Raw genomic sequence first — 16,736 nt, forward strand, 5'->3', positions numbered from 1 at the left:
TGTCTGAAATCAGGAGGGAATTATCACTTTAGAAAATTAATGTAGATATTAAAGGTAGCATGATTTTTTTTCTCAACACTTAATTTTTCCATTCTGTTCTGTCTTAAATACAGAATTCATACTCTTTCTGATCAATAATGTTTAAGTAAGATATTTGAGGTTAATAGATTCTAATAGAGTATTGTGCAAATTGCTTCCTGGGACTAAAATAGAAGAAATGAACAATCATACCTTTGTAAGCAGCCATCTACCTTAAATATGTAGTTAATACTGAGCTCCTAACATTGTTGTGAAATATACAAATCACCTATAGATGTTAATACATTTGAGCCATAAGGTGCTATACATATATAAAACATTATTATTAACAAATTCTCAACTTTGGACGTTTTTAAGAACATTAAAAAATTTCCAAGATACCGAGTCCTGTTTTAAGTTTTGGCTGTAAAGGAATCTTTCTATTATGGACCATTTTCTTTATATCTAAGGGAAAATGGCAAGTGGCATAGCTTATGATGTGATTATGCTGACTGCCTTTCTTCCAGTTAGAAGTTCTTTAGGCTCATAGCCTTTGTCCTAGACTGCTTAGAGGGCACTGCGGCTAGGGTGATTGTTGAGCTGTCTGTATTTGCTGTCTGTAAACCCTGTGATGGAACAGAATATGATGTTATTTCGGATAAGAAGTGTATGTGATTGATTGTTTCAGACTCTGGTTGAGTGCCATCCAGCAGGAATAAATACTCACACCACTTTGAACATGCCAGAATGTGTCTCTGAAGAGGCTCGCTCACTCATTCAACAGGTAATTTAATTGACCTATTGGCCAAGTATATCAACCATGCAAATTGGCAGAGCCCACAGCTCTAAAACCTTAAAGAAATTAGTTTTGGGCAAGAAGGACCCATTGTAATTACACGTTCAGAACTAGTACTGTGTATCTTTAGGCTTCTGTTATAATCTAAGTATTGGTGATGTCAGAACAGTTAAAAGTTGTGTTTTATTTATTTTTTTATTTCTGAAATCCAGGCTAATGTTTAGTCAATTCCATATATCTGTATGGGGGCTTCCCTGGTGGCTCAGAGGTTAAAGCATCTGCCCGCAATGTGGGAGACCTGGGTTCAATCTCTGGGTTGGGAAGATCCCCTGGAGAAGGAAATGGCAACCCACTCCAGTACTTTTGCCTGGAGAATCCCATGGAGGGAAGAGCCTGGTAAGCTGCAGTCCACAGGGTTGCAAAGAGTCGGACACGCCTGAGCTACTTCACTTCACTTCACATATATCTGTGTAGACGTGAGATTTAAGTATTGCTTTTAAGCCTGTCTGTAGCTGCTTTATATTTTGTAACCATATATGAATGGCTCCTTTTTTCCTTTTTCTTTTTTTAAAGTTATTGAAGTGTTTATTCCTTAGAGCTAGTCTCGACATTTCATAAATGGCTATTTTAAATCTTTAATTCATATTGATAAGCTTAAGAATTGGCTGGTTGGGAGAGAAATGGTAGAAAATCTTGCCAAGTTAAATCACTTTAGATCCAGTCATGGAACTTGAATATTGCTGTCAGTTAGTGTATTCTGGTGGCTTTGAAAAAAGAGACTATTGATAATTAAAGTTTGGTATACCAGAGGTAGGCTTACTCTAGTGAGCTCCTTAAATTGATTCCCTACATTTAAAATGCTTGTCTAGCTTTATGGCAGACTCACCACAGATCAGCAAGAATTGTCAGAACTGTGATCCCTTACACTTTTGGGAAAATATCAATGGAAAACTTATTTGAAAAAGATCAAGAACCAAAATTTTTGTTTAATGAAACACAAATTATTTTTAAATCAGGGAAAGCAAAATTTGTAAAAAAAAAAAAAAAGAGGAGGGGATAATATATTAAGAAAAGATTTACCTAGTATTTTCTTAGGCAGTGATTTTGGTTCCATTCAGCAAATATATATAAAGGCATGGTGTCATAAGCTGCAAACCTGAGACTCACAAATAGCTATATCACAGATGGATTTGGTAAAGGCTATCAGAGCGGTTTAAAAAATACTTTGGCAAGTCAGGATAAAGAGATGTTATAACTGATGCAGTGGTGGTATTGGGGAAGGTTTTGTGTAGTGAGTGTTATTTTTGTGGAGCCTTAGCCAGAATTTTGGCATTGGAAGGTTAGATGTGGGGGAATAGCTAGGAGGGATGAAAAGTTTGAATGAAGGCAAGGACTGAGTCAGAAAGACTCATTTGGGAAGTCAAAAGTTTGGTTTATCTAGAGTACAGGGAGAATATAGGGATGAGTAACAGTAGTAAATGAGTGTGGAAAGAGAAGCTGGGATTCTCTTATCATAAATACCAAAAGAGAATGATAGTATTTAATTCAGTAAAAAATTGAGATTTGAAGTTTTTGTGCACAAAGAGTGAAAGGATCAGAGTTGTGCTTCAGGAAGATTCATTTGTCCAGAGTATGTAAAATACAAAGAAACATAATTAGGTTGAAAATAGTGAGATGAGAGTACCCTGAGCACTTTGTACAAGGATTAAGAGGTAATGTAAAGATTCATAAAGCATTTCATTCTAATGGAGAGAAAGGACAGCTCCTCCTCTATTTTCCTCTTATTTGTTGTGGAACAGCAAGGTAAATTCAAAGTATTTTTTTTGTCTATTAATTTAAGGAGGGCTAGCGGCAACCCACTCCAGTGTTCTTGCCTGGAGAATCCCAGGGACGGGGGAGCCTGATGGGCTGCCGTCTATGGGGTCACACAGAGTCGGACACGACTGAAGCGACTTAGCAGCAGCAGCAGCAGCAACTGCTTTTGTTTGTTTCTCTTTCTTAAAGAAGTAGTCATCATGACAAATACTGAGAATAGAATTCCCCACATTAATTAATAAACGTCTGCTGCTCCTGTCTATCAGAATTTATATTGTAAGGAGTCTGAGCTTAAGATATGTTAAGTTCCCCTATACAGATGTGTACATATCTTATATAGTATACTTATATAGTATATAAGTACATATATATATATATCTTATAGTATATAAGTATATAAATATACTTATATAATATATAAGTATATTTATATAGTAAAGCAGCATTCTGTCCCTGGCCTGCCTAAGGAAACTACCACTCACATTAAGGAAACATCGTCAGGAAAGGGAAAAGAGGTCTCTTGGCATGATTAGCAATCTGTCATTTTGACTTTCCTCTTCCACTACCTCACAGTTCATAGAGGTTATTTTAAAAAATCATCAAACAATTTATATGGAAAGAATTAGTCCACTTTGAGGAGATTTTCCTCTCTTTGGTCTTTTTAGCTGCTTGCTTTCTTCTAGAGTTCATAATTCCCTGTACCCATGGTCTAGTCATCCCAGTCCAAGTGAATGGTGCTAAAGTAAGCAAAGTTACATTTTGAATGCAATTTACAAAATATATATTTACAATTTACAGATGCTCAGAGCATGTATGTTTGTACTTCACAGTGTACATTTAGTTCTTTATGACACAATTGCTTTGTCAGTTGAAAGATATTATATGCGAAACAAATTTCTGTGCTTCCATTGCTCAGCTTTATTGTCTGTTCTTTAAGAGAAAGGAAGTTGGCAGTGACTGTCTTGGTTTTGCCACTGGTCAACACATTCTCTTAGCAGAACAATCTTTGTGAAATCTCTCAGAAGATCTGGGATAGTATTAATATTTTAAATGGCAGAATAAGCAAGACAGTCATGGGTGAAACAGTTATATTTTTGCCTATGGATTTATACTTACAAGTTTATGAAGAGTTCACGAACTAAGGTAAATTGACTTTCATAAAAGTCAAAATATGAACTTTCATTGGAATTTCATAGTGAGGTCATGGTTTGGAGAGAATGGGGGTGGAAAAACCAATTGTAACAAGAAAGAGAGAACCTACATGTTTACATATTTGCCAAAATATTAAAAAGCATGCTATAGTTATAGTTAATTCTTACCAATGTGTGGTATTTTAGTTTTATATTCAAATGTTTGATGCCTTCCACATCTCAATCAGTAGATATGAATTGTCTGATTCTGAAAATGGATTTGCTATGTTAGAATATTCTTAGATGTTTGTTTTATAAGAGCAGCTTTTCTCTTAACACACCTTAGCAACTTCTAATATAAAAATTCTTTGTACTCAATACACTTTAATAAAAAGTCATTTTGAATGCTGGATACAGTAATTTCAAGTGAAAAGACTGAGAATACAGTCTTTTGAAGTGTATACTTCACTGCCCTTGTGGATTTGGTAATATCAAAGTAAAGTAATAGATTCTTGGCATTTGCAGATCACACACTCATAAGGCAGTGTGATGCTGTGGTTAACAGCATGGCTTCTGGAGACTTAGTACCTGAATTCAGATCGTATCCTTGCTGTCTACTGCCTAATATGACCTTAAACAAGTTTCTATCTTCTCATCTATAAAACAGAGATAATTATAGTAACTATTCATAGAGTTGTTGTGAGTTCAATGAACTAATTTATACAAGGCAATTAGAATAATGCCTAGTACACAGTAAGTGTCACATAAATATTTTGTATTATTATTATTGATAGAGCAGCACTGAGAGCTCATGACATGTAGTAATTTATAATTTGATGAAGTATGTATTTGAATTATAGTATAGGGTTGCCAGTGTAAGAGTAAGGCTACTGCTGGTAATATATGTTGAAAAGGCCTAGAAAAGTACTGGATTGGCACCCAATAGGAAATCAATTGATATTTTTATATAAATAATTAAGTTAATGATTAGTGAATGAAAGAAAAAAATAGAAATAAAGGAAAAAGAAGAAACAAATGTGTAGGTTTAATTTGAGTATTGGGGTTTCCTACAGTTGTGGAACCATTAATGCAATCATCCAGATATTTTATTCCAGTTGACTAAATTCTGAAGAAAAAAATTATATGCTTTAGGGATATTCTCAGATGTGAATGACTAGCCATATATGAGAAGGCTGGAAAGTTCTCTTCTCAAAAAAGGAAATTATAAAGTTGGACAGACTTGGCAGCCCTTTTCAATCACTGGTTGGCCCCTAAGCTATGCAGGCACAGGGGTGACCCTTAGGAAACCAAGCTTAAAAATGAAAATATAAAACTTGGCTGATTCATGTTGATGTTTGACAGAAAACAAAAACATATTGTAAAGCAATTATCATTCAATTGAAAAATAAATAAGTTAAAAAACTAAAAAAAAAGAAAAGAAAAAAAAATGAGCAAGTCTGTCAACCTCTGCTTATTATAGTTGGAGGTGGGGGTGGGGGAAAGCAGATTTACAAATCTAGCTGAAAAAAAGTTACCAAACAAAGAATAAACAGCAATGATAACCATCTTCATGGAAAAAATGACTCGAGTCACTAAAATATATTGTCTAAGATGTCTCATTTTCAGCAAAATGTTGTAAGATATTCATAGAAACAGAATAGGCAGAGAAAAAAAGCAGTCAATAGAAGTTGCTCTTGGGTGTCCCGAGATTTTGGATATAGTGAAGACTTCAAAGCAGTTATTATAGTTATATTCAAAGAACTAAAGGAATCTGTGTATAAATAACTTAAAGGAGGACTTCCCTGGTGTTACAGTGGATAGGAATCTGCCTACCAATGCAGGGGACACAGATTCGATTCCTGTTCCAGAAAGATTCCACATGCCATGGAGCAGCTAAGCTTGTGCACCACAGCTACCGAGCCTGTGCTCTAGAGCCTGCGTGCTGCAGCTACTGAAGCCCGTGCGCCTAGAACCTGTGCTCCACAAGAGAAGTCACCGCAGTGAGAAGCTTGTGTACCACGACAAAGGGAGTAGCCCCTGCTTGCTGCAGCTAGAGAGCCTGCCTGCAGCAACAAAGACCCAGAACAACCAAAAATAATTAATTGAAAAAGAATTAAAGGAAATTAAGACAATAATGAATCAATAAAGATTCTCAATGATATTTAAATCATATATATTTTTTTAAAAGAGCCAAATAGAAATTCTCAAGTTGAAAAGTACAATAATTGAAATGAAGAATTAAATAGGTGAAAAAAATTCCCTGGAGCCTCTCAACAGCAAATTTGAGATAGATGAAGGAAAAGTCAAAGAACTTGAAGACCAGGATGATAGTAATTATTCAATTTGAAAACAGATTAAAAATGTTTGAAGAAAAATGAACAGGGATATGGAGACCTGTAAGATGATATTAAATACACCAAAGTATATATAATGGGAGTTCCAGAAAGAGAGAACATAGAGAAAAGGGCAGCAAAAAATGTTTAAGACATAATAGCTAAAAGCGTCACAAATTTGATGAAGAACATTAAAATGCATTCAAGAAGCTTAGTGGACATTAAGTTGGAAAATACAGAGAGATCCACATAGGGATATTTCATCTTTCAATTGTTGAAAGACAAAAACAATTTGAAAATTTTGAAAGCAGCCAAGAACAACTTGTATTCAAAGGAACATTGATGTCTAACTTCTTATCAGAAACAATGGAAGACAAGTTAGTGGAAAGGCATATTTAAAGTGTTAAAAGGAAGTAACTTTCAGCCAAGAATTCCTTATCCAGCAAAATTATCCTTCAAAAAATAAAAATGAAATAAATAAATTTCTAAGTAAAGACAGAGCATTCATTCCTAGCAAATCTGTCTTATGAGGAATAACACAGGAAGTCCTTAGGCTGAAAGTTACCATATAGTGACTTGAATTCATAGAAATGAAGACTGTTAGAAAGATAAATATGAGTTAATAGAGAAGACTAAATATGTTTTTTTTCTCATTTCTCTGCTCAACTTCTTTTAAAAAACATAAGGTTGAACAAAGCAATATTTATAACACTATGCTGGTCGGTTTATAACACATGTAATATATAGTATTTAATGACTATGTAGTATTTAATGACATATGGATAAAATATACAGTATTTAGGGCTTCTCTGGTGGCTCAGTGGTGAAGAATCTGCCTACCAATGCAGGAGACTTGGGTTCAGTCCTGGGGTTGGCAAGATCCCCTGGAAAAGGAAATGGCAACCCATTTTAATATTCTTGCCTGGAAAATCCCATGGACAGGGGAGCCTGGTGGACTGTACTCCTTGGGGTCACCAAAGAGTCACACGTGACTAGCAACTAAACAGCAACAACAATGCAGTACTTAAGACAAAGGAAGGCAGAAGGAATAGAACCATCGTGGAGCAAAATTTCTTCGTTTCACTGGAAGAAGTAAATAAGTATTAATCTGAAGTGAAGTGAAAGTGAAGTCACTCAGTCTTGTCCGACTCTTTGCGACCCCATAGACTGTAGCCTACCAGGCTCCTCTGTCCATGGGATTTTCCAGGCAATAGTACTGGAGTGGATTGCCATTAATCTGAAATAGACTGTGGTAAATTAAGAAGCGTATTATAATCTTGATAGCAACCACTCAAAAAATAGTAAGTTAATAGAGGAACTGAAACAGTACAGTAGAAAGTGTTTGGCACAAAACAAGGCAGTAAAGAGGAATAGAAAAGGCAGTAACTGGAGAAAGCATAGTGAAATGGCAAATGTGAACTCACCGTGTCATTCAGTGTGAACCTCGAAGCACGTGAAGCGAAAGACAAAGATTGTTCACTGGATAAAAAAGATCCAATTATCAGTGTATGAGAGGCATGCTTGAATTAATAAACACAAATAGGTTGAAAGAAAAAGGGTGGGAAAAGATAAATGATGCAAACAGTGACCACAAGAGAGATGAAGTGGTTTTATTAAATAACCAGATAAATATTAAATTTATTTTAATTTATTAATTAAATAAAAATTAATTAATTTATTTAATTAACCAAATTAAATATCAGATAAAATAGATGTGAAGATGAGACTTATCAGAGACTAAGATTTTTTATAATGATGAGAGGATCAATACAAAGAAAGATATAACAATTATAAATGTATATGTTCTAATAACACCTTCAAAACATACGAAGCTAAGTCCTATTTTGAAGGAAAAATAGATATTCCAATAATAAATGGAGGCTTCAATACCCTATTCATGATAATTGATAGAAAATCAGCAAGGATATAGAGAAGACTTGAACAGCACTATCAAACAACTCCGACATGTATAGAACAATGATTGTAGAATACATTCTTATCATATGCACACGGAATATTGTCTGTGATAGATCATTTGCTATGCCATAAAACAAGTTTCAGTATTTGAAAGACTTGAAATCACATAGCATACACTGACCGTAACAATTTTTTGTTAGAAATCATCAACAGAAAGAGATCTGGTGAGTCCATAACAGATGTTTGGAAATTAAACAACACACTTCTTTAATGGCCTGAGTCAAAGAAGAAATTCCAAGAAAAGCCATAAAATGTTTTTAATGGAATGAAAACAGATCCACAGTATATCAAAATTTACAGGATGCAGGTACATCAGTTCTTGAGAAAAATGTATGGCTTTAGAAATCTCTTTAGGAAAATAATGGTCTCAAATGAAAATCTCACCTTGTAATTGAGGAAACTAGAAAGATAAAAAGCATTTTGTAAAAAGCAAAATAAATCCAAAACAAGCAGAAATCAGTGAAGAGAAAATCTTCATTGGCTAGAAGATAAAAATAAGAGACAAATTAAATCTCAGGTTGGTTCTTTGAAAAGATTAGCAAAATTGGGAAATGTTTAGCTGACTTCAGAAATGAGTATTTTAAAAAGGTAAGGGAAGGGCTGCCATATGACCCAGCAATCCCACTGCTGGGCATTCACACCGAGGAAAGCAAAACTGAAAGAGACACGTGTACCCCGATGTTCATCGCAGCACTGTTTATAATAGCCAGGACATAGAAGCAACCTAGATATCTGTCCACAGACGAATGGATAAGAAAGTTGTGGTACATATACACAATGGAATGTTATTCAGCTATTAAAAAGAATGCATTTGAATCAGTTCTAATGAGGTGGATGAACTGGAGCCTATTATAGAGAGTGAAATAAGCCAGAAAGAAAACCACCAATACAATATATTAACGCATATGTATGGAATTTAGAAAGATGGTCACAATGACCCTATATGCGAGATAGCAAAAGAGACACAGAGATAAAGAACAGACTTTTGGGCTCTGTGGGAGAAGGCGAGGGTGAGATGATTTGAGAGAATAGCATTGAAACATGTATATTACTATATGTGAAATAGATCGCCAGTCCACATTCAATGCATGAGACAGGGCGCTCAGGGCTGGTGCACTGGGATGACCCTGAGGGATGGGATGGGGAGGGAGGTGGGAGAGGGGTTCAGGATGGGGGACACCTGTACACCTGTGGCTGATTTGTGTTGATGTATGGGGAAAGCCACTACAATATTGTAAAGTAATTAGCTTCCAATTAAATAAATCAATTTTTAAAAAAGGCAAGGGACCTAGAGTATCCAAAACAATTTTTTTTTTCAATTGGAATTGAGTATTTATTTAGTACAGAGTATGTGCAGACTAGAGACTATAGAAATAACCTAACAGCTGATAGCAGATGATAAATTGTATACTATACTGTCAATTAAAAGCTCTTAAAATGCTTAATAAAAATTTATAATGATAATTTTTTACTGAAATACTCATACTTCAAGAAGGTGTTCTGTTATGATGATACATGGCTTTGGCTGGAACTGAGTAGTATACTGTTTTGTTTTGTTTTTTTGATCTGTAAATGTGTTTATTTCAGTCCTGGGAAGTTTTTAAAGTATTATTTATTTGACAGTTTCTTCTCTTCCATGTATTTCTTTTTCCTGGAACACCTACTAGTTGGATGTTAGGCTTCCTGCATTAACTGTACTCATTTTTTAATATTCTTTTTTCTTATTCTTCTTTAAAAATTTTATTTATTTATTTTAATTGGAGGATGATTACTTTACAATATTGTGGTGGTTTTTGCCATACATCTACATGAATCAGCCATGGGTGCACATGTGTACCCTCATCCTGAACCTCCCTCTCATGTCCCTCTGCATCCTATGATTTTTCAATAAAAATGCCAAGATAATTTGGTGAAAAATAGTCTTTTCAACAAATGGTGTTGGGAAAATAAAATATTCACATGCTAAAACCAAAATGAATTAAGACTCTTAATTCATATCATATGCAAAAATTAACTCAAAAGTAGCTCATAGATCTATATGTGGAGCTGAAACTATAAAATCATAGGGAAAAAATAGGAGAAAATCTTCATGACCTTGCGTTAGGAAAAGAATTATTATATGTGACACCAAAATATGATCCATAAAAGAAAAAAATGATAAAGTGGGCTTCATCAAAATTAAAAACATTTGCACTTCAAAAGATAACAGTGAAAAATTGAAAAGACAAGCCACATACTGGGAGAAAATACATTCACATCAAGTAACTGACATGTTTTTAGAATGTGTAAAGAAACCCTTTAACTCAGTAAGCAGACAGCTCAGTATAAAAATGGGCAAAGATTCACCAGAGAGGCTGTATAAATGGCTAGTAAGTATATGAAAAGATGCTCAGTGTTATTAGTCATTAGGGAATATAAATTAAAACCAAAATAAGATATAATTAATACCCACTAGAAGGACTGTAGTAAAGAAGATAGTATCAAGTGTTGATGCGGATATAGAGAAACTGAAACTCTCATACACTGCTAACAGGAATGTAAAATGTACAGATACCTTAGAAAAGTTTGGTAGTTTCTTAAAAAGCTAAACATAAACTTAACACAACTGACTGTCCCCACTCCTAGGGATGTCCTTAAGAGAAATGCAAATACACGTCTGCAGGAAGCCATATATATAAATGTTAAAAGCGGTACAATTAATGGTAGCCACAACCTGGGGAGCCCATACGTCCATCGACTGGTGAACAGACTCACAGAATATGTTCCATCCAAAGTTCACAGAATATGTTCCATCCAAAGACGAGCAGGAGTGTTAGCTGCTCAGTCGTGTTCAACTCTTTGCAGCCCCATGGACTGTAGCCCACCAGGCTGTTCTGTCCATGGGATTCTCCAGGCAAGAATACTGGAGTGGCTTGCCATTCCCTTACTCCAGGGAACCTTCCTGACCCGGGGATCAAACCTGGGTCTCCTGCGTTGCAGGCAGATTCTTTACCGTCTGAGCTACAGGGAACCCCAAGTAGTTATATTCAAATAGTGGAATGCTATTCAGAAACTGAAAGGAACAGACTGTTGACACCTTCTGCAACACCTTCTACAACACAGATGGACCTCAGAAACATTATGCTTAGTGAAAGAAGGCAGCTGCTTTATGATCTCATTTATATGAAATGTCCAGAAGGGGCAAGTTTATAGAGATAGAAAGCAAATCAGTGGTTGCCTGGGGGTGGGGATGGAAATGTAGATTGACTGCAAACCACATGAAGAAACCTTTTAGGGAGCTCTTCAAATTTGCCAAGAGTCATTAGGTTGTACGCTTGCAATAGATAAATTTCGTGCTATATAAATTATCTCTCAGTAAAGTTGTTAAAACAAAAATTTGAGGATACATGAATGTCTTAAGTAACACATTCTTTCAGTATGACCAGCGTCATCTGTTACTGTGTATGACCACTTTTATTTTCCCACACAAATCGTGTTGCAAATAACATTATTAACTTATTTTAGGCTTATTGCTATTAGTGAAGAAGTTGAAACACATTTCACTCATTGGATCAAATTGTTCCATGTGAGGCAGCTGTTTAAAAGAAAGCAGTTTTAGAATATGAATTTGCTTATTCAGACCTTGGGCTTCCCAGGTGGCACTGGTGATAAAGAACTCACCTACCAAGGCAGAAGACACAACAGACACAGGTTCAATCCCTGGGTTGGGAAGATCCCCTGGAGGAGGGCATTGTTGCCTGGGAAATTCCATGGACAGAGAAGCCTGATGGGCCCCAGTGCATAGGGTCACAAAGAGCTGGACATGACTGAAGCAGCTAGCACACACATTCAGACCTTAGGTAAATTTAGTCCCAGGGCATATATAATTCACTAGAGGTTGAAAGACTTAATGTGCCTCTCAGACTTTCTAACCATGAAAGGAGTAGCTGGATCTCTCAGAATTTGGTGCAATATCTAATTAATGTCATGATCATTCTTTTGGAGTAGGAAATTGATAGGTGGAACTATCCTATAGTATATAGATATATAGTATAGTATAGATATATAGTATAGATATACTAGATATACTATAGCTATATAGTATATCAGAGAAGGCAGTGGCACCCCACTCCAGTACTCTTGTCTGGAAAGTCCCATGGACGGAGGGGCCTGGTAGGCTGAAGTCCATGGGGTCGCTAGGAGTCGGACACGACTGAGCGACTTCACTTTCACTTTTCACTTTCATGCATTGGAGAAGGAAATGGCAACCCACTCCAGTGTTCTTGCCTGGAGAATCCCAGGGACGGGGAGCCTGGTGGGCTGCTGTCTATGGGATCGCACAGAGTCGGACACGACTGAAGCGACGCAGCAGCAGCAGCATATAGTATATAGTAACAAAGTGAGTTACTCAAGGTGATATCATTTGAAAAGCCATAAACTCAGATATATTCCCCAGCACCCCATAGCTAGGGTGGTGTTACAGACACAATCCTCTTTCAAGGAAATACAGTCAGTTGGCTGTCATCAAGTCCATTTGTTACTGAGGTTGAATTTAGAAGTAGTTTCCTTTCATTATGTTTTTATTTTCCTTTGATTCTTTAGTTAGATTCCCACTACTCACTTAAATCCTTCCTTTTCAGCTCTTACAGTTCAACCCTGTGGAGCGGCTTGGTGCTGGAGTTGCTGGTGTTGAAGATATCAAATCTCATCCATTTTTTACCCCTGTGGATTGGGCAGAGCTGATGAGATGAACAGAACGCAGAGTTCTCTGCACACATTCTGGCCTTCTCTGCGACAGGCATCTCTAGCACGGAGGCAGCTCAGCCTCACACTCACTCACGGGACACCAGGCATTGGGATGAAGAGCTTTAGAGGAAATGGAGAGAAAAGGCCTGAGAGAGAACAATTCCTTTACAGTTACTGTCTGGACAAGATACTGGCTACCTTTGCAAGGGGCTGTTACATACAAACCAAGGTGTGATCTTTATTTTATCTGCATTTAGTGGTGCAGGTGAGTTGTAAACCCAACTAAAAGAGGAACGACCTTCAAGAACTTCCTCTGAGATGAAGCTCCGAGTGTAGAATGAAGTGTTACTTGAAAGGATGACCTTTACATGGCAGCTGACTGTGCTTTTCGCTAACCAAGATATATATACTAAAAGTGCTTCACAAGTAGTGTCATCTATGAAGCTTAAAAACTGAGAAAAAAAGGAAGATACACATCATGTCTGATAGGAAACTCAACCACAATGCTATATAATTAATGTATATCGAATGTGGTCCCATATTCATTCTTTCTGAAGTCCACTTAAAAAAACACTTCCTGTTGTCAACTCTGTACTTTCTTGGTTGGTATTGCTAACAGTAGGGTTCATATGAGCTCTCAGCTCTCTCTCTCTCTCTTTATCTTTCCACTTTCTACACCCTTTGCCTATTGTCATATTCTGTTCTTCCTACCGCTACTAATACATAGGCAGCAAAAAAGGGAAAGGAGTATTTATTTCCCCAAACTGTATCAACTTAATAAGAATTAAAGAATCATGATGTAAAATAAATGCACTAAAGATTGAAGTCTCTCTTTCTTTTAATTGCTTACAATTTTTTTTCTATTCAAAGACCTCTCTTCCTTTCATTTTGAAAGGTTAGCAGTTTCTGCTTCTTACTGTGTTTGACTTTGTTTTAGCTTTTTGGCTGAGTATCCTGAGAACCAAAGGATCTCATCTCAGTGGGATTGAACGGCAATCCTATTTTATTATGTATTGACAGGATTTCGAGATTTGACCTCCTCATCCACTTGACATTGTGTTGAAAGAACATGAGTATTTATACATTTGTGTTTGTTATTTCTTTCTGTTGCTGAGATCGCTCCTGTAGTCATACTGTGTTTACAACAGAATACAAACTTTTTAAGTTAATGCATGTTTTTTTTAAACTTTATCCAAAGATGAAAGAATAAATCACCATTTCCAAATGGTGCCACAAACATAATGAAAGTTTTCTGTATGTTTTAATTCTTTGTATTTTCAAGATCTGTGACAGAGCCTATCCCCACCCCAAGAGCCTCTGTGCAGCTTCCAGCTGCCATTGGCCAGGCCCGCCCATCACATTAAATGGAAGCAGAAAAAGCTTTAGTGGAACGAAGGAAATGTGCAAGCATTTTCCTTGTTCTGTTATCCAACTCCCCCATTTTCCTTTTTGGTCCCCTTATAACCTGAACCCCAGCTGAAGGGCTGCAACAACACCAGGATGGGGAGCAGGTCACCAGGATCATAGCTCAGTTGAGATGACATCACTCCCTGGAACTGGATTTCAACTCGCCAGCCCCCAGGTCTCAAAACAGGAACTCATGCAGGTGAGACACAAGAATGACTTCCTGTGTAGGACTAGTAGGAAATCTGCAAGTAGTTAGAGTTGGTCATTCCAGAGCTTCCTTCCAGAAGTGCCCTATGACATAAAGTAGGACTTCACAGCTAAGGTGACGCTCCCAGCCCTACCACATGACTTTCGTCCCTGGGTTCAAAGGACAGTGTTAACAGATGGAATTGTGTTGACATAAATCCGTTGCTTCAGTTTCTCTATTTCTGTGTTTGGAACTTGTACTTAACGTAAATACATCATTCATAATCATGGTGGACATGAATTATAGAGTAATAAACACACAGGACAAATGGCTTTGAGGTGGTGACCCAAGTCTGTTTTTACTTGATGACATGTATTAGAAAAATCAAAATCAGAGAACTTACCACTTACATTTCTCATTTGATTTTTAAAATTTTTTTCTCAATTAGTTTTTTATTGTATCAAAATTTACATAATAAAATTTACCATTTTAACTACTTTTAAGTATACAATTCAATGCCATTAAGTATATTCACATTTTTTCCCAACCATTACCACTGCATTTCAAAATTTTTACATCTCTAAAACTGAAACTCTTTACCCATTAAACAAGAACTTTCCATTCCTCCTCCCTCCACCCCCTAGTAACCACTGTTCTACTTTCTGTATGAATCTTATTTTCTAAGTCTCTCACAGAAGTGGAATCAAATAATATCTGTTCTTTTTTGTCAGACTTATTTTGCTTGATATAGTGTTTTCAAGGTTCATCCATGCTGTATCACATACCAGAGTTCCATTCCTTTTTAAGGCTGAATAATACTCCATTATATGTATATACCACATTTTGTTATCCATTCATCTGTCGGTGGACATTTGGATATTTCTACCTTCTGGCTGTTGTAAGCAGTGTCCTCAAGAACCTTGATGTACAGATAACCGTTTGAGTCCTTACTCTCGTTTGATTTTATATTTTTGTATGAAATTACCAATGCCATTGACTGTTATTTTACTACATTCTTTAAAAAGAGCTTTTCCAGCAGGTTGCCAATAATTTGGCATAATGCCACCTATCTTCAGATATGCTATGAATATCTACCATTTCTGTTTCACAAAAGGGGTAAGTTAAGGTCCCTAAAAGTAACAAAGAATGCTGTGATTTTAACAGTTTGTTTTAACAATGGTATGAGTTAAGATTTTGGGAGACATGTATGTCTTCAATTTACTTGTTATAATTACTGACCTCTTGTTCACATGTTTAAACCTGTATTTTAAGCCTTTCTAAACAGCTATAATTCTTATTGTGTTTTGACCCTCAGGCTTTTCCTACCCTGTCTTATTTCAGAATATTGTGAACCAAGATTAAGTTTAGCTTTCGTATAATGTGTGTAATGAAAAAGATAAAATCTATAAATAATATTCATGCTACGATCAGTAACACTATATTAGGACCCTGCACATAATGTATGCCTTAGTTGAATTCCACTTGCCCATAATTTATGACTCTAGATAGAAAAATAACCTAATTGTAGCACTGAGAATTTCTTTGCCTCACAGGGAGCCTTTTCTAGCATCTTTATTGGGCTCACTTAGGGATTACTTCCCAGGTGGCAGTAGTGGAAAAGAACCCACCTACCAAAGCGGAAGATGTAAGAGACTTGGTTTCAATCCCTGGGTCAGGAAGATCCCCTGGAGGATCCCCACTTCCCCACTCCAGTAGTCTTGCCTGGAGAAGCCCCTAGACAGAGGAGCTTGGTGGGCTACCGTCCACGGGGTCGTAAAGAGTCAGACGTTAACTGAAGCAACTTAGCACACACAGGGATTACTTTATAGCAGAGGCCAAGGCATAAATGGGTCATCTTTTTTCTTAGAGTAGTGGATTTAACCTCTGGTATATCTAAATGCTCTGGGTCATGAAACCTGGTATTTCAAGTTCTTTCTCTAAGGATTGTGAAATATAATAGAAAGTCTTAGGGTGGTATCTGGTCCCACCTCTGTGACTAGCCTTTTAGCTTTAATAACAATATTCTAGATCTGTTCCCTTACCTATAGAATGAAAAGGCAGTTGAGTTCTAAGCGTCACAAGTATGTGGTGGATTTTTTCAGAGTAAACCAACATTGTAAAAATACAAAGTTAATGAAAATCTTTGAAATTGGTACTTAACTGTTTTCTTGTAATGCTTTTTTAGTAATCCCAGGTACTTGGGTTGCTGCCATGCATTCGCTCAGTAGCACAGTGCTTGGTGGTTATGTGGCTATAAAAATTAAAAATAGATTGAAATATTAAAGGGCTGTTTCTCTGTCAGCTCTGCGCTGGAAAAGGAGAGTAGAAGGTCTAGATAGAAGTGCATG

At 36.4% G+C, this 16,736-nt stretch overlaps 1 protein-coding gene across 3 annotated transcripts in view; it reads left to right on the forward strand.

The window, feature by feature from the left end:
• RPS6KC1 (ribosomal protein S6 kinase, 52kDa, polypeptide 1) overlaps positions 1 to 14,036 on the forward strand; it is a 205,992-nt gene extending 191,956 nt beyond the window's left edge. For all 3 annotated transcript variants that reach the window (XM_010853047.1, XM_010853048.1, XM_010853049.1), the window contains 2 exons: positions 707 to 802; positions 12,689 to 14,036. In XM_010853047.1, the coding sequence (XP_010851349.1) occupies positions 707 to 802; positions 12,689 to 12,799 (207 nt within the window). In that variant the 3' untranslated portion in view covers positions 12,800 to 14,036. The remainder of the gene's footprint in view (positions 1 to 706; positions 803 to 12,688) is intronic.
• Positions 14,037 to 16,736: the final 2,700 nt, after the last annotated feature.

The sequence above is a fragment of the Bison bison genome, unplaced genomic scaffold (genome assembly GCF_000754665.1).
Source record: "Bison bison bison isolate TAMUID 2011002044 unplaced genomic scaffold, Bison_UMD1.0 scf7180017864322, whole genome shotgun sequence".
Taxonomy (NCBI): domain Eukaryota; kingdom Metazoa; phylum Chordata; class Mammalia; order Artiodactyla; family Bovidae; genus Bison; species Bison bison.